Source organism: Cherax quadricarinatus, chromosome 58 (assembly GCF_038502225.1).
Source record: "Cherax quadricarinatus isolate ZL_2023a chromosome 58, ASM3850222v1, whole genome shotgun sequence".
Lineage (NCBI taxonomy): Eukaryota > Metazoa > Arthropoda > Malacostraca > Decapoda > Parastacidae > Cherax > Cherax quadricarinatus.
In genome coordinates this window covers 7,462,466-7,488,022 of record NC_091349.1, presented here as the reverse complement: position 1 = coordinate 7,488,022, position 25,557 = coordinate 7,462,466, and the positions used below count along the sequence as shown (strand labels likewise).

The following is a 25,557-nucleotide window of genomic DNA, read 5'->3' as shown; positions in this document are numbered from 1 at the left end:
TATTTTGTTGTGAGAATATAAATTCAAAGTGGAAAGCAAAAGAATGTAAGAGGGGCATGGGGACGTGACTAATGAACAGAGGAAATGTTATTTTAGTGCCAGGAATGTCTTTCTTGTTTATTCTGGACCCTATTCAGAAATTGGCATCTTTTGAAATTTGTGTGAAGTTGGCAAAATTGCTAAATTCTGACCACTTCACTGGATAGTTGAAATCGGTAAATGGGTGGTTTCTTGTACTCGTTCGATAGAAAAAATGGAGATCTAGCGAAATAGTTATGATTTTTGCCAACTAGTACACTGGAATTGGCTGAAAATAGGGCTCAAAGTGGGCAAAATCGCCAATGTATAAACATCGTCGAGACCACTAACTTCGCGAGAGCATAATTCCGTAAGTTTTCCATCAAATTTCATACTTTTGGTGTCATTATGATCGGGAAAAGATTCTCTATCTTTTCAAAAGAAAAAAATTTTTTTTTTTTAACCCTTTCAGGGTCCGTCCCGTAGATCTACGGCTTTACGTTCGTGGTCCAAACCGTAGATGAGAGAATACATCTATGTGGTATGTGTGCACCACATAAAACAGATCCTGCAGCACACTGTGTATAATGAGAGAAAAAAAAACTGAAATCATGATTTTTCAATTAAAACAGCGACTTTGCAGTGTTTTTCGTATGTTTTTTATAGTTGTATTTGCGATTTCTTGGTCTCATTTGATAGAATGGAAGACATATTACAGAAATAGACATGGTTTTGATTGGTTTTAGCACTGGAAATGGCTTGAAACTGAGCTCAAATTAGCAGAAATGTTAAATTTTTGCCGATATTCAAGAGTAAACAAACGACCTCACACATCTAATACACGCCAGCTGGTGGGTCTAATATACATTCACAAATATGGTGATGATATTTATACAATTATTACAGTATTGCATAACAGTAAATCTTCTATTTTTTGGTGTGAATAAAAATTTATTATGTGAATAAAAAATCAAAATGGAATTTATTTGTAAAGCCTCAAAACATAACTAATGAACAGAGGAAATGTTAGTTTAGTTCCAGGAATACCTACATTATTTATTCTGGACCCTATTTTGAAATTGGAATATTTTGAACTTTGTGTTAAATTGGCCAAATTAACAATTTCCAATCACTTTAATTTGTAGTTGAAATAGTTGACTTGGCGATTTCTTGTGCTCAATCGATAGAATCGGAGTAATACTAGTGAAATAGCTAAGAATTTGGTTGACTGGAATAATGTAATTGGCCTAAAATGGGAGTCAAAGTCGGCAAAATCGCTGATTCGTAAATATCATTGACACATCAAAATTTGCGAGAGCATAATTTCGTCAATTTTCCATCAAATTTCGTACTTTTTGTTTTATTACCTTCACAAAAAGATTCTCTACCATTTCATAAGAAAAAATAACAAATTTTTTTTTTGGAAAATTCTTGGACACTGGGGCACCACTTCAGATTTGGGCCTTTGGCCCTGAAGGGGTTAAATTTGGCGACCCTGAGAACAAGTTTAGGAGGGGGCCTGGTGACCCTGAAAGGGTTAATAAGGGAAACCAACTGGATAAATTTAAATGCAAGGAGTTCTCACAATCATCCCACACCTCTAATTCCTTCTTCCACAGTTGAGTCACTTCACTGTTTGAAGTCGAGATCAGCTTGAAGAGGGCAGGCAATTTGAAAGCTGGGACAGTCAGACCTAACTGATGAAGAACTCTATTCACCTGAAGGAAGAGAAATTCAATGAATATACTACACTCAAATTTTCTTTTATCACATGAATGCAGCATCTTTCATTAAATACAGACAAAGCAATCATTAGTAATATCGCTAAATACATAATTATTTGTTTATCTATCTATTCAGCGACAGTAGTTATTTATTTACTTATTTATTTACGACATCATATTCATATTTGACTTACGATATTTTCAACTTATGATGGGTTCGTCAGAACGTAATCAGGAAGGATTAAAAGTGCAAGGGTTAAACAGTGCCTGGGGACTGCTAGGTAGTATAGTTTAATCCTAGGAATGAAAGAGTAGCTCCATTTCCCTGAAACAAGAGCCCTTCCCCATTGAAGGGAAAAATCTGCCAGGCACTGCTATTGCAATGCAGATTAAAAAAACACCTACCGACAGGGGAGTCCCAATATTGTGGAGATATAACGAGTGCAGCAGAGGGATGAAATTTGCACGCCGCTTGTATCGTTTATACAGAGCCATCGACAGCATACAACCAGCTAAGTTCTGTTTCGCTTCTTTTGCTTCTTGGGACCTGACAAAATAAGAAGTTGACCCATATTCAACTGTTAATCAATTTTAACAAAAATGAATAATTATCATTATATTCAGGGGAAGCACTAAGCTCGTACTGGTCATGGAGTGCCTGGGGAGTGGTAAACGCTCAGGCTCAATCTAAGGAAGGGGAGAACAAGTCCAGTTCCTTAGATGAACAGCCCCCTCTCCGGCAACAAGAAACATCCCTTGAGTGGACAAAACTAAGCAATTTGAAGTCTAAAACTTTCACCTCAAGCTGTTCATTGTGAAATACTATCCAAGGAATTCTACACATGAAAGATACAATCTTAACTGTGCAGTGGTAATCATGATTTAACCTTAACGACTTTCACATAACATTAACCCTTTCAGGGTTGGTGCTGTACTAGTACGGCTTGCACGCCAGGGTTGGTGCTGTACTAGTACGTACTCATAAATTCTAGCTTCTTCAAATCAAGCGAGAGAAAGCTGGTAGGCCTACATATGAAAGAATGGGTCTATGTGGTCAGTGTGCGCAGTATCAAAAAAAAACTGCAGCACACAGTACATAATGAGAAAAAATCTCCAACTGTATTTTTGGTTTATAACAGCGACTTTGCAGTGTATTTTTGTATGCTATTTATGGTTGTATTCTAGTTTTCCTGGTCTCATTTTATAGAATGGAAGACATATTACAGAAATTGAGATGATTTTTATTGGTTTCACAATTAAAAGTACCTTGAAATTGAGCTCAAAGTAGCAGAAATGTTCGATTTTTGCCAAAGTTCAAAAGTAAATAAATTAATCCATGCATCCAATACACATCAACTGGTGAGTCTAATATTCTTTTACAAGTGTGCTGATGTTATTTATACCATTTCTACACTAATACAGTAGTCTGCATAACAGTAAATCTTCTATTTTTTGTGAGAATAAAAATTCAAAGTGGAAAACAAAAGAAATGTAACAGAGGCCTGGGGACGTGACTAATGAACAGAGGAAATGTTATTTTTGTGCCAGGAATGTCTGTCTTATTTATTCTGGACTCTATTTGGAAATTGGCATCTTTTGAAATTTTTGTGAAATTGGCAAAATGCCAATTTCGGAGCACTTTATTGGATAGTTGGAATCGGTAAATGGGTGGTTTCTTGTACTCATTCAGTAGAAAAAATGGAGTTCTAGTGAAATAGTTATGGTTTTTGTAGACTGGTACATTGAAATTGGCAGAAAATAGGGCTCAAAGTGGGTGAAATCGCCGATGTTTATACATCGTCAAGACCGCTAACTTCGCGAGAGCATAATTCCGTAAGTTTTCCATCAAATTTCATACTTTTGGTGTCATTATGATCGGGAAAAGATACTCTATCATTTCCTAAGAATTTTTTTTTTTTTTCCAAAAAATTTCCAACTCTGAGAACAAGTTTAGGAGGGGGGCTGCCAACCCTGAAAGGGTTAAATAATGAAAAACTTTCCATCATGGAGTAAGCAAACCTCATTCACACTTGCTCCTTATAGTCACAAAAGCTTGACACAACTGTCATAACCCCAAGAAAAATATAAAATGACAGTAAGAACACAGAGAACAGTTATGAGAACCTTCTAATATACCAAGCTACGACAAAAGTCAATTACAGTCCTAAAAGAGAAAGTTTAAAATAGAAAGCTATGAGATGGGTCCAAAAGATAGAACTCATCTCCTCCTCTCCTTCCCTTCCCCATCAACTCAATTACTGAACCTTAGATAGCAGAAACTCATCATTATAATTTTTTTTAACCTCAATGGCCATGTTCTGCCAAGGCAAGGTGACCCAAAGAAAAAATGGATTCACCAACATCCATTCTATTGCTGTCTTTCCAGAAGTGTGTTGACATCACAATCATGGTGCTCATGAAAAAAGTCCTGCACATCAAAGAGAAAGAGATAGAGGGAAAGGGAAGAGGCAGAAGTTCTGAGGGAAGGTTATTGACTGAGAGTGGTGGCTTGTTGATGAAGCAATTCAGAGTCAGTTAAAATAAAGGAATCCAACGAGCAAAGGTGGAAAGGTCAGAAATGGGAGCTGGGACAGTAAGCATGTCAGGGCATTGGAGAAGATATTCAAAATGAAGTTGGTGTGAGATGGTAGAATATTATGTAGGATAGTTCTAACATCTACTGTAAAATTATCTTCAATTCTTTTTTGAAGTCTTTTCTCTTTAAATCAATTATACTCTTTGGGCATTTATGTTTTGTTTATGGATACTATTGCAATAAAAGTCATTGCGGTAGACTGAGGCCTTTATTTCCTAGAACATAACACAGAAGAAAAGTGAAAAAGCAGGAAAAATACAGAGGAATGACAGAATGATACTCCCACTATGCATTGTTCTCTCTCCTTAACACATCTTTCTTTCTTTCAACGCACCAGCCATATCCCACTGAGGTGGGGTGGCCCAAAAGGAAAAATGAAAGTTTCGCCTTTTAAATTTAGTAATATATACAGGAGAAGGGGTTACTAGCCCCTTGCTCTCAGCATTTTAGTCACCTCTTACGACACGCATGGCTTACAGAGGAAGAATTCTGTTCCACTTCCCCATGGAGTCCTTAACACATATTCCTCAATATAATAAATCTGCAAATCTATTATGATTTCAAGTTGCTAAAATGCATAAATTTAGACTCCACACTCTAGTGCAAAAAAACTATTATCAACTTACGCTCTTCGCATGTCTAGTCCCAGCAATGCAAACAGGATGTGAAGGGTGGTGGGAGCCACTTGGGATACTTTGTTCATTGTCGGTCCCCATGACACATCCTTGATGGTATTACCATCAAATTTTTTAGTAAACAGAGTCCCATGCTTCAACAAATCTGAAAAAATGGTGTATTATCATCATGTATTCCAGGAGGCACACTAAACTCATAGGAGGTCATACAGCACCTGGGGAATGGGATGTAATCAGGGTTGGTGCAGGAAGGTGGAGGGTAGCTCCAATTCCTTGGATTAAGAGCCCTTCATCAGCATCAAGGTACCCCTTTAAAATGGGGGAGAAATGGAAAGAATAAGTAAAGGCTTGTAGATAAAATCAGGTCTGTTAAGCACCAGATTCTACCAGTGAGATACTATTTAGGTTCTTATATATGCTTCCAGCATCGAACATCCTTGTACCCAAAGTTTTAGTACCTAATGAATGCTCTTGTGGTAAGATACTCAGAGATTTTTCATTGGGTTGTAACCTGTCCAATGTAGTGTCCTATGGCAACCAGCATGCCGATTTGTAAGGAAAACTGTTCCATAATTAAGACTGGAAAATATAATGCAATGCTAATAAGTCTACAATTTGCAAAGCTGACAAGTTTTTTTTTACTGTGCTAACACACTGGTTTACTTCTCTTTGTGGGAGTTTAGGCAAATTTGCTATTTTTCAATGCCCAATTTCTACCAGTAATTCCGTAGTGTAGTATACATTCCCTGGTCAGAGAGTCTAGCTGGTCTAGTGGCTAACGCGACGGGCTGGAGATTTGATACATTCCCTGTATGTGATCACTGAAGTTTACAAAGTGTATTGAAATTGATGGCCTCACTGACTTAGTATTGCTGCCATGGGCTTAAAACACATGTACCGCCTAAGACAGGGAACACCTGTACAGTAGAGCTTACCTATGATGTTTCTCACTTACAGCATTTGCATTTTGGAACCAATTAATTTCTTACAAACATGTGACTTGCACTGCCAAGGTGCGGGGGGACCACTAATGCTGGTGGAGGTGTAGATGATGTGCAGCAAACATTTTCCTAACTCTTTGTTTCCCCTCACCCTAGCATGTCAGCTGTAATTTTTTAGAGGTTACTTTGGAAAACAGCTGTGCAACATGATGAAACTGCATGAGCAGTGGTAGCAATACCAAAATACCAGGAGTAAGGAAACCTGTGATTTTTGAGATGAAGCTCGATATTATAAAGAATTCTGAAAAGAATGAAACAGCAACTAGAATTGCAAGTTTGTATGGTGTAAACAGGTCAACTATTGCAACTATTATTAAGGAGAAACATCGAATTCTGGCACAAGTTAAAGGCTATGCATTGATGAATTTGATGATCTTATGCAAGAAGTATAATGGTTGGGTAACAAAAAAGAAAAACCATTTGATGATATGGGTAGATGACTGGCACCACAAAAAAAAACCCTCTTGACAGAATGTTGATTCAAGAAAAATCCTTGAGCGTGTGATGACTTCAAGGAATATTTAGGTGATAGTTCTGGTTTTATTATATAGAATAGACAAACAATGGAACAGGTGGGGTTAGTATCCATGGCCAGTGAGTTGCAAAACTCATCAGGGGTCTAACCCCACCCATTCATAGAGTTGTTTGCAATTATGGTATTACAATTTTGCGAGTCATACAGAGTAAGCAATTGAAAAAAAAAAAACATACTGAAGGTAAGACAGGGTAAAAATTCTTGCAAGAAAAAATGAACTAAAATTAGATATAAAGAAAAGCTCTTTTTAACACATTGTTTCTTTTATGCTGTTGCTCGTGGGAAAAGAGAGTTCAGAGAAGAGTAGTTCAGTCGACTGAACATAAATTTTCAGGAACACTTTTAGCATTGCTGGGATCTTATGGCATTTGCCAATCTAAGGCAAAGTATTTTCTTCCCAACACTTGTTAGACTACTGAATCTAGATTTAGACTACGAGTCTATTTTACAAATGACTGTCTCGTATATTAAAACATTAATAAATATTTCCAATCAGGGTTAAGATACAGCAATAAAAAGTAATAAACCTTACTTCTTGTCTCTCTCTTAATGACTATGGCGAGGAAGGACAAACAGCTAGTTCTAAAGCTCTTGCTTCGTCCCCACAGCTTCCTAATTGAAGCTCGATAGTGACCATTTTCCAAGAGCTCCATGGCTTCAAATCTGAAAGCTCCCGTCTTCTGTGAATGAAAGGCATTTTAAGCTTAAACTGAAAAGAGAGTATTATATAACTCTTCCTTTTAAATTTCAACAGAAAGATATACATTTTAAGATTAAAACATTAATTCCTTATAATCTAGAGCATTATTTCTAATCGTCATGCAAAATTAAATACAAAAAATGGATGTTGAGCACCATTATTGGGGACATGTCAAGATTAAGACCCTTCCAACTGAAATCCTGGAACAGAAGAGTAAATGGGAAAAAAAGTATTTCTTCTTTCAACAAACCAGCTGCATCCCACCAAAGAAAAGTATTTACCACTTAATAAATTATATCCTCTTTCAAATAAGTGGACATAAACTTATAAACAGTAAACCCCTCAGTACAATTATATAATGATATTATATGATGAAAAATTACTGAATACAGGATAATCCAAGCACAGCTGTAGTCCTGAAATTACAGATACTCAATTATACTTTTACACCAGCTGGCTGGCAGAATAAATGTGCAAGACTGACTCACGAAATCGTAATGACACGATTGCAAACAAACCATACCACGGGCGAGGATAGAACCCGCTAGTCCAGTGGCTAACGCGACGGTCTGGAGTTTTGAGACTCTGATCGCGGGTTCTATCCCCGCCCGTGGTATGGTTTATGTGCAAGATCAATGAAGATGTGATGGGCCGGTGGGCCATCAACAGCAACAACCTGGTAGACCAGGAAATTGACAGAAAACCCTGCTTCTCAAGCAGGACTGCAGGAACAGGAAAATTCTCAAAGCCACTCACAGGTATACCACAGGAGTGGACCCCCGCATAACGATCACCTCCCAATGCAACCAATTATGTAAGTGTATTTATGTAAGTGCGTTTGTACGTGTATGTTTGGGGGTCTGAAATGGACTAATCTACTTCACAATATTCCTTATGGGAAAAAATTCAGTCAGTACTGGCACCTGAACATACTTCTGGAATGAAAAAATATCGTTAACCGGGGGTCCACTGTACGTATTGCCAAAAATTTGCCTCGGTTCCAGTTACAAAACCTGGTATGCAATACGATTCATACGAGATGTGTCCAGTGTTTACAAGCCAGCCAGTGTGCGCGCATCTAAGGATACATTCGGTACATTCTATATTATCCATATTATCAATGTTTTTGGTGCTTTTTTCTGCAAAATAAGCCACCATGGGCCCCAAGAAAGCTTCTAGTGCCAACCCTTCGAGACCAAGGGTGCTAATGACTATTGAAATGAAGAAAAAGATAATTGCAAAGTACGAAAGTGGAGTGCGTGTATCGGAGCTGGTCAGGTTGTATAGTAAACCCCAATCAACCATCTCTACTATAGTGAGCAAGAAAACGGCAATTAAGGAAGCTGTTCCTGTAAAGGTGCAACTGTGATTACGAAACAGCGACTGCAAGTGTTAGAAAATGTTGAGAATGTTATTGGTGTGGATAAATGAAAAACAGATAGCAGGAGATAGCATCTCTCAAGCGATCATTTGTGAAAAGGCTAGGCAGTTGCATGACGATTTGGTAAAGAAATTGCCTGCAACTAGTGGTGATGTGAGTGAATTTAAGGCAAGCAAAGGTTGGTTTGAAAGATTTAAGAATCGTAGTGGCATACATAGTGTGATTAGGCATGGTGAGGCTGCAAGTTCAACCGCAAAGCGGCTGAAAAATATGTGCATGAATTCAAGGGGTACATAGAGGCTGAAGGATTGAAACCTGAACAAGTGTTTAATTGTGACAAAACAGGCCTGTTTTGGAAGAAATTGCCAAGCAGGACCTACATTACTCAGGAGGTAAAGCTACCTCAAGTCCTAATGGAGGGGGATTCCCCTTCTAAACAATAGGTTCAACACACTCCCCTCCTCCCATCCCATCAATCATCACCAGATCTTCATTAAAGGTAAGTGTCAATTATTTTATTGTTATTGTAATTATTCTATTGCATTAAACTTAATATTTCATGTGGTAAAAGTTTTTTTTGTTCATACTTTTGGGTGTCTTGCACGGATTAATTTGATTTCCATTATTTCTCATGGGGAAAATTGATTCGCTTTCTGATAATTTTGGTTTACGATGAGCTCTCAGGAATGAATTAATATCGCGAACCAGGGGTCCACTGTATATGTATAACTATTTACAGGCATTGAAAAACACCTAGGTATCATCTGCAGGTAGGACTACAGATTATTATATGCATATGAAAGCACTAAGCACTTGGGGAATGGAAGGCAATCAAGTTTGGTCCAAGAAAGGGAAGGTTTCAAGGCACCCTCTTTAATGAGAAAATAAGTGCAGAAAGAGCTGGGACATGCATTATTACTAAATTTATTAGGAAGCGATGAACCTATCAAGGTCACACATTATTATAATCAAGGGGGAAGTGCTAAACCCATAGGATTATACAGCTCAAGGACACACAGATCCTGGAAATGGAAGGCATATTCAATTTAAGGGTGGCTACCTCCAAATCCTTGAATTAAAAGTAAGGATGGGACAATACCAAAATTTTCTGCTGATACCCCACCAACACTTAATTTAAGCCTGGTACTGATATCAAGATTAGCCAATACCCACTGATACCATTACTCAATTTTAAGGCAATAATGAAATTAGCCGACACTTGCTGATACCAATACCCATACTTCAGCACATCCCTAATTAAGAGCCCTTCACCAGTATCAAGGAAATGGTCTATAGAGGACAGGAATGTGTAGATTCTAAAACCACAGGAAAACAAGTACCATTAGTCATCTGATTATTTATATACAGTGGACCCCCGGTTAACGAACTTTTTTCATTCCAGTAGTATGTTCAGGTGCCAGTACTGACCGAATTTTTTCCCATAAGGAATATTGTGAAGTAGATTAGTCCATTTCAGACCCCCAAACATACACGTACAAACGCACTTACATAAATACACTTACATAATTGGTCGCATTTGGAGGTGATCGTTAAGCGGGGGTCCACTGTATTCCTAAACCTGTAGAGCCATGCAATGCCTGGGAAGTGATATAGTTTGATCCATGAAAAGGGTGGGTGGATCTAATTCCTTGAATAACAAACCTTTATCAGCATTAAAGCACTTCCCTTGAGGAGTCTTGTCATTTGACATACAGCTGGTCAAATGTGCTATGTCTGGTTCCTTAACAATTAAGTAATTAAGTGTTTTAAGTGGCTGCTCAAAATAGATACCAAATTTTTCAGTCAACAGTGATATTTGAGAAGTAAGACCTGCCAACAAGCATGAAAGGACATGATGAACACCATACATTTATTTACAGAGAGAACTTTATTAAATTTATAAATGGATGTGTCAGCTGAGCCAGTCAATGCAGGTATTAGTAAGAGTTCTCCTCAAAACAATAAACCCTGCCATTACAAAGCAACCAACAATTTCCTTTTCTACTGCTGCCACCACCACTACCAACATGGGCCAGTAGGCCTACTGCAGTGCATATGCTCTTTCATCTCACATTGTTACCAATACAGTAAGTCCTCGACAAACATGTTGAGAATCTTCTGTATTGTGTATATTATTATTATATCATTATTGTGTATAACATTATTATACACAAACAGAAGGTCCTTAACATGTTCGTAAGTTGAACACTTCCTGTATTATGAATATTATACACAATTCAGGAGGTCCCTGATGTGTTCATAAGTTGAGGCCTTCCTGTATATACCCTGTGTCCCCCAGGACGTTTGTCCTTAACAAACATCCTGGAGAGCAAAACATTGCCACATCAAAATGTCACTTTAGTTGCGCATGCCCTTTTGCCTAACATAGTCGATAATTCTACCATTATTACAACCGAAATGTGGTCTGGTTTCATCTTCAATTTGTGGTTTAGTTGTGAACTGTTGCATCTACAGTGCTAGGACACTTATTATTAACTTTGCTCCGTCCTTGCTATGAAGGACGAGGTGAATCATAGAATTAACGAGGGGAAAATGGCGAGTGGTGCACTAAGGAGTCTGTGGAGACAAAGAGCTTTATCCATGAAAGCAAAGAGGGGAATGTATGAGAGTAGAGTTATACCAATGCTCTTGTATAGGTGTGAGGCATGGGTTGTGAATATTGCAACACGGAGAAGGCTGGAGGAAGTGGAGGTGTCATGTCTGAGGACAATGTGTGGTGTGAATATAATGCAGAGAATCTGTAGTTTGGAGATTAGGAGGAAGTGTGGGATTACCAAAACTATTATCCAGAGTATGTAAAGTAAAAGGACACAAGTGCAACTAATGTGACATTTTATTGTGGCAACGTTTCGATCTATAGGAGCTTTGTCAAGCTGATACAAACAGTATATGGACACAGAGGGTATATAAAGGCTCAGAGTGAGGTGCAATACTGGCGGCGGCGGCGGCATTACAGAGAGTGAACACTGAAACAGGCCTTCTCTATCCAGTCTATATTTGTCCAACCTATTTTTATGTTACCCATGTAATAGCGTTTATATCCTTTTACTCATGTATGAATTAATTGCTCTACTACTGCTGGCGGCTGCTGCTGCTGCTGCTGCCGCTGCCGCTGCCGGCGGCGGCGGCGGCGGCGGCGGCGGCAGCGGCAGCGGCAGCGGCAGCAGCAGCCGCCAGCAGTAGTAGAGGAATTAATTCATACACGAGTAAAAGGATATAAACGCTATTACATGGGTAACATAAAAATAGGTTGGACAAATATAGACTGGATAGAGAAGGCCTGTTTCAGTGTTCACTCTCTGTAATGTGCTTTGTGTAGTATAACAGGAGAGACTTTGTGATGGCAGGGTTTACTGTTTTCAGGAGGATTCTTGCTAAGACTTCAGAGATGGTGAAGCTGCGGTTGTTTTGTTTAACTGTATTCGAAACAGCGATCAGTGCTGATTCGAGGCACTTGCGTCTGCGGAAATTAGTTTCTTTGATCACTAATTGGGCGTCACTGAATTTCATGAGATGATTGGTGGAATTTCGGTGTTGTACACAGGCATTGTTCAAGTTATCATTCCTACATGCGTAAATGTGTTCATTGAGGCGGGTGTCGAGGTTTCTTGCTGTCTCACCTACACAAATCTTGTCACAGCCTTCACAGGGTATAGTGTAAACCCCTGCATTGACTGGTTCGTGGTGCTTTGATTTTGTCCTGGTTAGATCCTTTATTGAAGCACTAGAAGCGATGGTGACTCTGGTGTTAGCTTGTGAAAGTACTTTAGAAACGTTCAGTGCAACCTGGCTGTTGGGAAAAATTATAACTTTGTTGGGAGTGGTGTTGGTGCGTGGAGAATTAATGATCTGAAGAGCTCTTTTCTTGCAGTCTTTGATGAAAAAGGAAGGAAAATGTTAACTCAGTGAAGGTTTGGTGAATGTATGTACATTCCTCGTCAAGAAACTCAGGACTACAAATTCGGTATGCTCTTAGGAAAAACCCGATGATGATGCCTCTTTTGGTCTTGGTATCTTGACTGGAATAGAAGTGTGTGAGATCATTTTTACTGGTAGGTTTCCGATAAACTTGAAATCTTAGGTTGTTGTCTACTGTGTGAATGAGGACGTCGAGGAAAGGTAGCTTGTCATTGGACTCCTCCTCTAGTGTAAACTGGATCGCCGGTTCAACTGCGTTGAGCCTTGCCTGAAGATTCTGTACATCAAAACGTTTGGGAGTTATTACAAGGACGTCGTCCACGTAACGTAACCAAATGACGCTTGAAGGGACGATGTTGGCGAAGTGTTCGGACTCTAGGTGTTCCATGTATAAGTTGGCTAGGATGGCAATGATGGGGGACCCCATTCCCATGCCGTAGGTTTGTTTGTAGAACTTGTTATTGAAAGAAAAACAGTTGAAATTAACACAGAGTTCAATCAAGTCAACAAAATCTCCGGGAGGTAGAGGAAGATTAAGGTCCTGATTGACTTTACGTCGTAGAACCTCGATGGCTTTTGTGGTATGTACTTTTGTGAAGAGGGAAGTCACGTCCAAACTGCTTAGTTTCTTGTTAAGGATGGAGAGGTTTTGGATGCGGTTGAGAAGGTCGCCTGAGTGTTTAAGATGAGTGGGGCTGATGGTCCTCAGAAGGCAGGAAAGATGTTTGGCAAGAACTCCGGCTAGTTTGTGTGGAGCACTGCCTATACCTGACGCGACTGGTCTGAGAGGAATAGTGTGTTTATGGGTCTTGGGTAAACCATACATGTGTGCTGGTTTAGGGTTGCTTGGTAACAAGTACAGAAGTTTCTTCCCTTCTCTAGTGTGTTTGAGTATTTGTCTGGTTTGTATAGAAAATCTTTGGTGAGTGTCTCCCACTGTTGAGTGCTGATGGGTTCGTATGCAGACTGATCACTCAAAAGGTCCATCATTTTAGTGTTGTAGTCACTGGTGTCGAGTATGACGACTCCACCTCCTTTGTCGGCGGTGGAGAGCGAAACGTTGCCACAATAAAATGTCACATTAGTTGCACTTGTGTCCTTTTACTTTACATATTGTCGGTAATTCTACCAATATTATTATTATCCAGAGGGATGAGGAGGGGTTATTGAGATGGTTTGGACATGTAGAGAGGATGGAGTGAAATAGAATGACTTAGAGAGTATGCAAATCTGTAGTGGAGGGAAAGTGGGGTAGGAGTCGGCCTAGGAAAGGTTGGAGGGAGGGGGTAAAGGAGGTTTTGTGTGTAAGGGGCTTGGACTTATAGCAAGCATGCATGAGCACGTTAGACAGGAGCAAATGGAGACAAATGGTTTTTAGGACTTGACGTTCTGTTGAAGTGTAAGCAAGGTAACATTTATGAAGGGATTCAGGGAAACCGGCAGGCCGGACTTGAGTACAGTGTCTGCACTCTGAAGGAGGGGTGTTAAAGTTGCAGTTTTATAACTGTAGTGTAAGCGTGCCTCTAGCAAGACAGTGATGGAGTGAATGATGATGATGAAAGATTTTCTTTTTTGGGCCACCCTGCCTTGGTGGGAAACAGCCGATGTGTTAATAAAAAATAAAAAAAAATATTATTGGGAATTTTAACCCAGAGGGTTGGCCACTCAGGATGACCACTAAAGTCAGTGCATCATCAGGAACTGTCTGCTATATTTCCATTGGGGTTCTTCAATTTTCTCTCTTAGGATGCAACCCATACAACAGTTGACTGCTGCTGTCCCTGAGTGAACATGGGCAGCAAGTGTAAGGAAAAACACCCAACATTTCACCCATGCCGAGTATCAATCCTGGTCTCTCAGTGTGTAAGCTGAGGGCACTACCAACAAAGTGTATGTATAAATTATTTAACAACTGCAAACCACAGTACCTGAAAATACAACTTTCAGAAAGTTTGAGGAAAGTACATATAAAAAATTAAAACAACAAAGACACAGTTACCAAAGTCTCTCTTCACTCACTGAGGGTCGGACTCCAGCTTCGCCTTTTTTTGCCTGCCCATTGTTCACATTTTGTGTATCATCCAAAACTTCTTCTACTGGTTGAACTTTGGGCTCCTTTTTTTCTGGACTCTGCCCAGGAGAGGATTTAGATTCTGCTGCACTACTGTCAATTTTCTGAATTTTTGATGGCCTTAATAACATTAACTCTGAATTGGGTCTATGCAAACACTTGCGTTTCAAATATGGCACGAATGGTAGCTGCCCCTGCTCATTTGCTTCCATTGGTTCTGTTAGAAGCTTTAAAGCTTCCATTTCTCGGAACTTGAAATTGGTTTTAGCTGTTGTGTAGTTGCTGAATACTGTTCGACATGAATAACAAATGAACACAAGTTCCTTCCTCAGAGGTGCTACTGTGATGTCCAGCATCTCCAACAGCCCTGAAAAAAAAATAAAGCACATTAAATAATATCATTGAAAAACAAATATCTGGGGTGGAAATGAACCTGGCAATTCAGAAAGAAAATGGTGTTATGTTAGATAGGAAGGTGAGTATAATTAAAGATGGAGAGAACATTCTGAACACTGGTGATGAAAGGAAGGCAGTGAATTAATGAGTGGGATGTTAAGGAATAGGATCTATTAGGAGAAAAAAAACGAGTGGTGAATGAGGAAGAGAGCAAGCTGAAGGGAGGAAAAGCAGTGGGAATAGAATGGAATTAAGAGTGACATGGAGAAAACAGGTGGGGATATACCAGTAGTTCTGGAATGGATAGTTTAATATACCATCATGCATGAAAGAAGGCAAATAAGCTTATTTAGGTACAGATACACACAAGTACAATTATCATAAATAGTGTAAATTACCAGGAAGCATGTATAATTTGTTTATGCAGGAGACAAAATGGGACAGGAGCATAACAGTGGAATACATTTTAGTTTACCAGGTAAGGTTTGGGAAAGATAAGGCAGGATTGTAGAGGAAACTAAAAGGATTTAGGAAAGGAATGGAATGTGTGGAACAGGTGCAGCACTGGCACTCTAAAGTATAGGTAGAGATGCTGTGATTCAGTTTATCTGAATTGTAAAGTATGTGCATGCCTGGAAGCAAACAATGAAAAAGAGTAAATTTCAAGAGTTACTTATTTCCACAACAATCATGAAGGCAGTGGGCTATTTTTTTCCCATGGCTGCGGTTAGCAGGTGGTGTCTCGCTACATTCAATATGGGCATTTTAATTATTTTCAGAGCAAATGTACAAGATAGGCTTCTCTTCTTGATTCGCTGGTACTCTCCCGGCCTGGGTCTTTACCAGATGGCGACTCGGCCTTGGCTACATGTCTTGGGAGTGACTGAGATACAAGTACCTCTTCATCTGGGACCAACTGTCACTAGGCCTAGCCCCATTCCCCACCCTCACAGGGCTCATAAGGAGAAGCTAGGCCTCTGGTCTGCCATCTTCCCTGCCCTGGGGGGGGGCTTGTGGGAATGGCAGTCTTGTGAGCTGCAGGTGGTAGCAAGCTCTGGCACCTTCCCTGCCCTAGGAAGGCTTGTAGGACTGGTGTCTTCTCTACAGGTAGGCTGAGGTTAGGTTAGTTAGGCCATTTACAAAATCTTTCTTCTAACCTTGATAATAATGCCAAGCAACCAAATACATGTAATTTAGGTCAGCCAAATTGTCTAACAACTTGCAGAAGGTTAACCATTCAAATACAGTAATACAAATTTAAATTGTGGATTTATAGACAATTTTACAAATAGCTGTGCATTTTAAACAAGCATAAATAACATTCTGCAAAACAACTTCAGTGGAAGAATGGTTCAAAATTAACAAATCTGAATAGAAAATATCAAGAAAGAAGGTAGGAGTATAACTTAAAGTATATGGAATACGTGCTTTACCCTGGGACCCACATGTTCAGTACGATTTTGTGAGCTAAATCATGTGAAATTAATGTGGATGTACATTTAAGATAATTTTTTTTGTGGAAAAGTAAAATACTAATGCAACTCAACCATACCCAATGTAACCCAAATTAACGTAAGCCAACATCGTTACGTAATGGATTCAAAATGGATAGTTTTAGATTTAGAAAGGAGGTATGAAAGTGCTGGTTCAGAAATATAGTAATGAGTGGAACAATCTGCCAAGTAGCATCACTGAAGACAGAACATCAGGCATTTTGACTGAAGAATTCTTCTGAGCAGGTGAAATATCTTGTCAGTGAAGATAATATATGATATCAAACAGTTATATATATCTCCTTGAAGGGAACGATACCAAACTTATACAATTGTATATTTCGGGATAAAGTATGACCATCTTCAGTGTAAAACAGTGACAACAACCACAATTAACTCACCCACAACCCTGACAACCTAACAACCACCATTCACACCACAATTCAAGAAAAATCACAACCATTTGGCGTTATGAAAGCGAATTCAGGACGGGATCCCCAGAACGTCCCTCCCAGAACGTCCCTCGCTCCATATTACAATGATACTCTTAACATTCATCACCATGACAGATATTACAATTCAATCTCAATTTCCACAAGACTCTACGCTGATTTTAAGGTGTAATCCAGGGTGGAAATAAAGAATGTGGTGGTGGGTGAGGAGGATGGACGCACCAGACTGCTCGACCACAGGGGACGCCAGGGACGTCCTTATATTAAGCTTGTCAGAGCCGAAGCGGTCGAAGGAGTAGCCACAGAGGGAGCAGAAGTTGCTGGAGAGTGTGTCCGCCATCTCAGGGGCTCTCTCAGGCCGCTGCTGAGCTAACACAAGCTGAGAGAAACATCACCTCCACCCGGGTTGTCCTGGTCAACTCCAGGATCGAAATGGCTCAAAACACAGAGACATAAACAGAAGCTGTTTGTGTGCTCCTCCCCCGCCACCACCGTCCCTTTACCCTAACACAACCCTTATTAAACAACATTTTCCCCCATTACCAAGTATATTTATTAATAAAATATACTCTTTTAATTTAAACACATTAAGATTCTTACCCTAATTACACAAAACTACGTCATAATCGTTATTATTTCAAAATATATAAACTAATAGAACAATTACTGCACAACTTTGCTTAAGAACACTTATGGGATTGCAATGTCTGATCCCAGAAGTTTTATAATACAAATTAATCAGTAAATAAGTTTATTTAGGTACAGGTACACATAAATACAGTTACATGAAATATCTTACATGGTGACTTATGTGTACATTACCCAGGATAACAAAAAAAAAGTCAAGGTTACTTATTTCCATAACACAAACGTTATTAATCACCATTTTTTTCCTCTATTACCAAACAAGACTTATTAACATATTATACTCTACTATTTAAAGCATTTTAAAATCCTTACTAACATTACAGAAAAATATAAATAATTTTTGTTGAATAATGGTGTTATACTTCTATACGGTTAATAATAATAATAATAATAATAATAATAATAATAATAATAATAATAATAATAATAATAATAATAATAATAATAATAATAATAATAATAATAATAATAGACAACCAGTCTACCTGGAGGGCATTCCGGGGATCAACGCCCCCGCGGCCCGGTCCACGACCAGGCCTCCCGGTGGATCAGGGCCTGATCAACTAGGCTGTTACTGCTGGCCGCATGCAATCCAACGTAAGAACCACAGCCCGGCTGATCCGGCACCGACTTTAGGTATCTGTCCAGCTTCCTCTTGAAGGAAACACGTCCGATGTTTCCACCCCTTCGCCGGGAATCGAACCCGGACCCTCACCGTGTGAAGCAACAGGTTTTACTCTTGCTTCACACGGTGAATCCTAATGACTGAAGAAGCCAGTCGTGGCGAAACGTTTCCCCTAATAAATGTGCTAAACTTTGAATAATTGTCCACCAGGCCACGGTGGCCCGTGGCCTGGTGGCTAAAGCTCTCGCGTCACACAGTGAGGGTCCGGGTTCGATTCCCCGTCCGGGTTCGATTCCCAGCGAGGGTAGAAACATCGGACGTGTTTCCTTACACCGGTTGTCTATGTTCCTCATCAGTAATAATGGGTACCTGAATAATGGGTACCTGGGTGTTAGTGGACTGGTGTGGGTCGCATCCTGGGACAAAACTGACCTAATTTACCAGAAATGCTCAGCATAACAAGTGGCTTTCTATATAGTAGTATGTTACTGACCTATAACCTCGGAGAAGTAGATTTATATATTAAAAATGCTTCGAGGGGGGAAATATTTGGATTTATTCCCCGAGGCTGTGGCAATATTCCACCTCCAACACCACCCACGCTCTTATAAATGCTCGAAATTCTCCATTTCAAAATTACTGTACATGGAAAGCATACAGTGGAGTAACAGTCTACAGCAAGGGCAACATCTGGTCGCTTTCTGATAGCTTACTGCGACCCAGTGAGGCTAGAGTAAGCAAATAAATAATTACCGCTGTCAGCCACAGTGCTGACCAGGCCTGAAGACACCGTTAACACTAATGGAAATATAACCCCCTTTAAGCTTTTATTTTAGTTTTTTGCACGCATATATAGAATTTTTTTGGACAGATCTGAGGGCACATAAAATAGTATATTATGTATATTTAACCCAGGGTAATGTTCTCTTTCTCTCTCTCTCTCTCTCTCTCTCTCTCTCTCTCTCTCTCTCTCTCTCTCTCTCTCTCTCTCTCTCTCTCTCTCTCTCTCTCTCTCTCTCTCTCTCTCTCTCTCTCTCTCTCTCTCTCTCTGTCTCGGGTGCTCGTGGCTCGGTTGGTAGCTGTCACAGCTAAACACATTGAGGGAACGGGGTTCGATCCCGGGTTTAATAAATAATAATAATAATAATAATAATAATAATAATAATAATAATAATAATAATAATAATAATAACAATGACAGTAGCCTCATGCCATGAAATGTATAAGCACGTCTATTGTCGTGCTTATACATTTTATGACATGATGCTACTGTATAACTCTCTCTCTCTCTCGTACACTGTAACTGTCCCTCTCAGAGTACACCGTGTCTCTCCCTCTCAGAGTACATTGTACTCTGAGAGGGAGATTTACATAATACATTAAGAAGACTTTAACCCGGGGTAACCTAACGAAGTCAAAATTTGTGTTTTATTCACATGAGGATTCTAATTTAGGATTAATAATGGTACGTAATAACCCATGAGAAGTAAGCACTGTGGCTTACACTGGAGATACCAGGAACCCAGGTACCTATTTATTGCTAGGTGGACAGCGGAAGCATGCATAACGATACTAAAATCCAGGTACCTATTTACTGCTAGGTGAACAAGAGAAGAATATGTAAGGATACTAACAACCAGGTACCTATTTACTGCTAGGTGAACAAGAGAAGAATATGTAAGGATACTAACAACCAGGTACCTATTTACTGTTAGGTGAACAGGGGAAGCATGTATGAGGATACTAACACCCAGGCAGTAGGTGACTTAAACCTACCTAACATGGACCAGTAGGCCTTCTCCAGTGCTCCTTCTCTCTTATGTATGAGGATACTAACACCCAATTACCTATTTACTACTAGGTGATTAGGTAGTAGGTGACTTGGACCTACTTAGCAGATGACACCCGAATCTGCATGACAGTGTCTTCCATTGCAGACACTGCAAGGCTCCAGGCGGACATCAACCAAATCTTTCAGTGGGCTGCAGAAAACAATATGAAATTCAACGATGAGAAATTTCAATTACTCAGACATGGTAAACACGAGGAAATTAAATCTTCATCAGAGTACAAAACAAATTCTGGCCACAAAATAGAGCGAAACACCAACGTCAAAGACCTGGGAGTGATCATGTCGGAGGATCTCACCTTCAAGGACCATAACATTGTATCAATCGCATCTGCTAGAAAAATGACAGGATGGATAATGAGAACCTTCAAAACTAGGGAGGCCAAGCCCATGATGACACTCTTCAGGTCACTTGTTCTATCTAGGCTGGAATATTGCTGCACACTAACAGCACCTTTCAAGGCAGGTGAAATTGCTGACCTAGAAAATGTACAGAGAACCTTCACGGCGCGCATAACGGAGATAAAACACCTCAATTACTGGGAGCACTTGAGGTTCCTAAACCTGTATTCCCTGGAACGCAGGAGGGAGAGATACATGATTATATACACCTGGAAAATCCTAGACCTAGAGGGACTAGTACCGAACTTGCAAACGAAAATCACTCACTACGAAAACAAAAGACTTGGCAGACGATGCAACATCCCCCCAATGAAAAGCAGGGGTGTCACTAGCACGTTAAGAGACCATACAATAAGTGTCAGGGGCCCGAGACTGTTCAACTGCCTCTCAGCATACATAAGGGGGATTACCAACAGACCCCTGGCAGTCTTCAAGCTGGCACTGGACAAGCACCTAAGTCGGTTCCTGACCAGCCGGGCTGTGGCTCGTACGTTGGTTTGCGTGCAGCCAGCAGTAACTGCCTGGTTGATCAGGCTCTGATCCACCAGGAGGCCTGGTCACAGACCGGGCCGCGGGGGCGTTGACCCCCGGAACTCTCTCCAGGTAAACTCCAGGTAAACTTAGCATGGACCAGTAGGTATGCTGCAGTACTCCTTTCTTACATACGAGGATACTAGCACCATGGTACCTATTTACTGCTAAGTGAATAGGGAAAGCATGTGTAGGTGAGGTGCCCGTAAGACTGGCCCGACCTACTAGGTGACAAGGTGACTGAGAGAGGACAGTGGCCCCCACTGTTTATCATGGGGGTGGTGGGGAAGGGAGGTGGTGTCGAATAACCAACCTCTCCAACACCCTGCCCATACCTACCCAATGTATCCCTTTCAGTATATATATTCTGAGAGATGTATATATACCTCGTATCTCCATGGAATTATGAACCCTCCTGAAAATATGTCCCATTGGCTCTATTAGGCTATCCTAGGTTATCTTTGGTTAAATTTACTTAATGTGTTACCTAAGTACATTCACACCTGTCAGTGAATATGTATAGATATAGTATATACATCACTCGATGTATATACTATATCTGTATATATACAGATATATATCTGTATATATACTCTCGCAGGCCTCCTCTACCCTCCCCAACTCTCCCTTTTGCATGTCAACTCTCTATCCTTGTCAACTCAATAAGATACTAGTACAGTACATAGAAAGTCCCTTGTTATGCAGAGCATTTCGGGTAAATTAGGCCAATTTTGACCCAGGATGAGACGCACACCAGTCGACTCATACCCGGGTACCTATTTTACTGCTTGGTGAACACGGTCAGCAGGTGCCTTAAGGAAACACGTCCTGTTTCCACCTGTACCGGGGATCAAACCAGTGACCTCAGTGTGTGTCTACCTACCTGTGAAATGAGTGCGCTGCCAATCGAGCTATGGGACACAGAGTAAGAAAGTTTATTTAGGCACAAGAACACAAAAGTTTAATTATCATGCAGTGTAAGTTACCTAAGATAACCCAAAAAAGTCAGACAAATGGATTTTTTTTTTCCAGTGAGGTCTACAGGCAATGAGTAAGGAAGAATCTCTGTCTCTACCTACATAAAGATGTATGTTACAACTTACCAGCCTAGGGAAAAGCTGTGAATCTTGTAGGCCCAAGCCAGTGGGGAAGCCACGCCTGTCTCCAAGTAGGCCTATGTGGCCTGGTTAATGAGTTCAGTGATAACTCACTCACAAATGTTCAAGCAAGTTTATATAGGCACAGGTACATATAAATACATATGTACAAATTATCATACATAGTAACATGTGTAAATTACCTAGGATAACCCAAAATAGTCAATGTGAAGCATTTCCATTGGGGTCAAAGTATTTTATCCACAGTGGAATAATACCCAGAATTTGTCCCAGTGGAAATCACTGTCTGACTTTTTTTTGAAGGTTAGGTAGGCAGGTTTTGACCCGAGGTTTGGAAAGATGGGGAAGGAAGAAGGATAGGCAAAGATAGAATATGGGAAAAGAGGTTTATCCTAAGTGATTTACACTGTGTGTGATAATTGTACATATGTGTAAGTAGGTATAATGTTTGTCAGGAAACAGGACAAGTGTTTCCTGACGCTGATCTTAGTCATATGATGACCCACAGCTGGAGCTTTCGGTCATCTGACCGAGGCCTCCCGCTGGCTTACCGCTCCACTTCTTTAAAAATTGTGGTTAAAATTATAATAATTTCTATTATACTTATGTGTGCCTAAACTACTTATAAACATATAATGTCGAAGAGCATAACAGTACCTTGAACTTTTTGGAACAAAAATGGAAATAAGTCGCTTTGTCTGAGTTTTTTTGGTTATCCTAGGTAATTTACATATAATTTAAACTATATATGATAATTGTACTTATATGTAACTTACTTACTTACTTACTTACATAAATAAATTTACTCACTGCGGCCGCAGCCGCAGCAAGCAGCAACAAGGCTGCTCCTACATCTTGCCGTCCCCTGGGCCTATCCGAACTCCAGTGATGGCAAGTACTGCTGCAACAACATGCAAGGAACCTATAGTGACATAAAAACTGACGGTGACGACAACGAAATGGACTAAATATGACAAAAGAGGGACCGGCATTCAAGTACCAGACCTGCTGCCATACGTGAACCAGACACGAGACGTTTTCCACTACAATGAAATAACTGACCTCCATATCAACTGCACCAGTGTTTAACGGGAAGACAACATGGCAGAAAACCTGATCAACTAAATCTCCAAGGAAATGACAGGTCTGTAGGACTTTTTTCTTCAGTGCCAAACGAGGGAAAGAATTGAGCATTTAAACATGGCTGACCGGCATCCAAACAGCCGCTACTGCCAGACGTACAACTAGCGAAGTGAAATTCTCATCTTTACTGACGTTCATCTGTTGACAGTAGCATCATATCTGTACCACCATCATATCACCTGTACCAGTGCTAACGAGAGGGAAACACAGGAGACATCGTCAAATCAACAGTACAAAACTCCAAGGTTATAGGTCGGATATCCCTCAGTGCCAGTCGTGGGAAAGAAGTGAATAGTTAAACAGTCAAGGTTAATGTTTTCGTAGCTGACCTATATTCAGCTGACCAGTGTACAGTGAGAGAATCACAGCAGAAAACGCCAAATATATTTATAAACTCAAGGAAAGTCAGGTTGTAGGTGGCGTTACTCCCCTCAGTGTTTTAAAAATGGCTGAGTCAGCAGAACAGGTCAGGAGACAACAACACCACACAACCCCCGATAAATGGAATTGAGGGGGATTTGGAAATATAAAACCATGGATTAAACCTTTCTGATCTACCAGAATGGAAAGGAGTTAGAAGTTAATTGGTGAAGCCAGACTGTGAAGTGAGGTGGGAAGGGGAGTGTGTAATAAGGGGTTAACTGTAAGGGTTTTGTGAAGTTAAGGGAAAAGTGAGCAGTGTGGCCCGGTGGCCTGGTGGCTAAAACTCCCGCTTCACACACGGAGGGCCCGGGTTCGATTCCCGGCGGGTGGAAATTCCGACACGTTTCCTTACACCTGTTGTCCTGTTCACCTAGCAGCAAATAGGTACCTGGGTGTTAGTCGACTGGTGTGGGTCGCATCCTGGGGGACAAGATTAAGGACCACAATGGAAATAAGTTAGACAGTCCTCGATGACGCACTGACTTTCTTGGGTTATCCTGGGTGGCTAACCCTCCGGGGTTAAAAATCTGAACGAAATCTTATCTTATCTTTGAAGAGGAAATTTTACTAGTAATTCAGTGGTGATTGCTAAAGCAGATACTAAGTGTACTAGGGACTGGAAAAGAGAAATAAATATTATTGTATATGAGTAAAAGAGCGAAGAGTGAAAATGGCAGGTATTAGGGGGGTACAGGCTGCCATAATTATATTTATATTTCTTCTTCAATTCCATGAAGAAAGAAATCAGTCATGGGGGCTGGAAAAGGTGAATGGAGTAACAGCGCCCTGGACAGTAAAAGCCCAACAGTTGCCATCCTACCAGAAAAGTAAATGTCACTATCGCCGCAAGGTATGGCAACACCGCATACCCAAACAAAAATTAGTGGCACACAGCTCTTATTGTAGCGCTCTTAAGTGGTGATATCCAAATTAATCCAGGACCTCAAACTATTGTGCAGAGGCAAAACAGACAGATAAATGACGGTGATAATGACGGTCTAGTAGCTAGGAATGATAACCTTAACTCCATATGTAATGCATACATAGGTCAATGTGAGACAATACAGCCATTATTATCTCAAACACTACCAAACAGGTGCATACACTGTACTAAAGTACGCATGAAAAACAGAAAAGGCACCTTATGTAAAATGTGTAAGGGGTGGGTGCATGATGGATGTATGTATAATTATAGCAACGGTGCCAGAATTCATTTTGTGTGTAACAAATGCACTTTGGCACAGTTACCCTTTAGCAGTGATGACATTGATTTACCTAATTTTAATACAAATGACCCATTGCCATATATTGATGATTATGATTGTTTTATGAAAACAGGCCTTCACTTTATTCATGTCAATGCAAGATCACTTCTTCCTAAATTGGCAGAGATTAGGATTCTAGCTAACAAAATTAGGGCGGCAGTTATAACCATCTCTGAATCTTGGTTGGATGATACGGTGACTGACGACGAGGTCAAAATAGATGGTTACAATATAAAACGCTTAGATAGGAACAGAAAGGGTGGTGGAGTATGTGCCTACATTAGAAATGACTTAGCTTACAACCCAAGACCTGATTTAAATAACAATAAACTGGAGATTCTATGGTTTGAAGTGCTGCTTCCTAAGACCAAACCCATCTTAGTAGGAACTAGTTACCGCCCTCCTACCCAGGACCAGTTCTTAGAAGACTTTTCCAGAGTCTTGTCCGGAGTTGAAAACAATTGCGAGACAATAATACTGGGCGACTTCAATATCTGTTTTCAGCAGCAAAATAACGGGCTATGCAAAAGGTATAAGCAAATTCTAGGATTAAATAGTTACACTCAACTAATTAATACTCCAACCCGGATCACACAGTTCTCAGCCACACTA

The 25,557-nt window shown here is 40.1% G+C and overlaps 1 protein-coding gene across 1 annotated transcript in view; it reads right to left on the bottom strand.

Annotated features, from left to right (window-relative positions):
* LOC128697965 (uncharacterized) overlaps positions 1–17,392 on the bottom strand; it is a 42,619-nt gene extending 25,227 nt beyond the window's left edge. The window contains exons 1-6 of the mRNA XM_070097589.1: positions 17,164–17,392; positions 14,549–14,967; positions 7,042–7,189; positions 4,965–5,118; positions 2,148–2,289; positions 1,617–1,736 (exon numbers count right to left, since the gene is read on the bottom strand). Coding sequence (XP_069953690.1) covers positions 1,617–1,736; positions 2,148–2,289; positions 4,965–5,118; positions 7,042–7,189; positions 14,549–14,967; positions 17,164–17,281 — 1,101 coding nt within the window. The 5' untranslated portion in view covers positions 17,282–17,392. The remainder of the gene's footprint in view (positions 1–1,616; positions 1,737–2,147; positions 2,290–4,964; positions 5,119–7,041; positions 7,190–14,548; positions 14,968–17,163) is intronic.
* Positions 17,393–25,557: the final 8,165 nt, after the last annotated feature.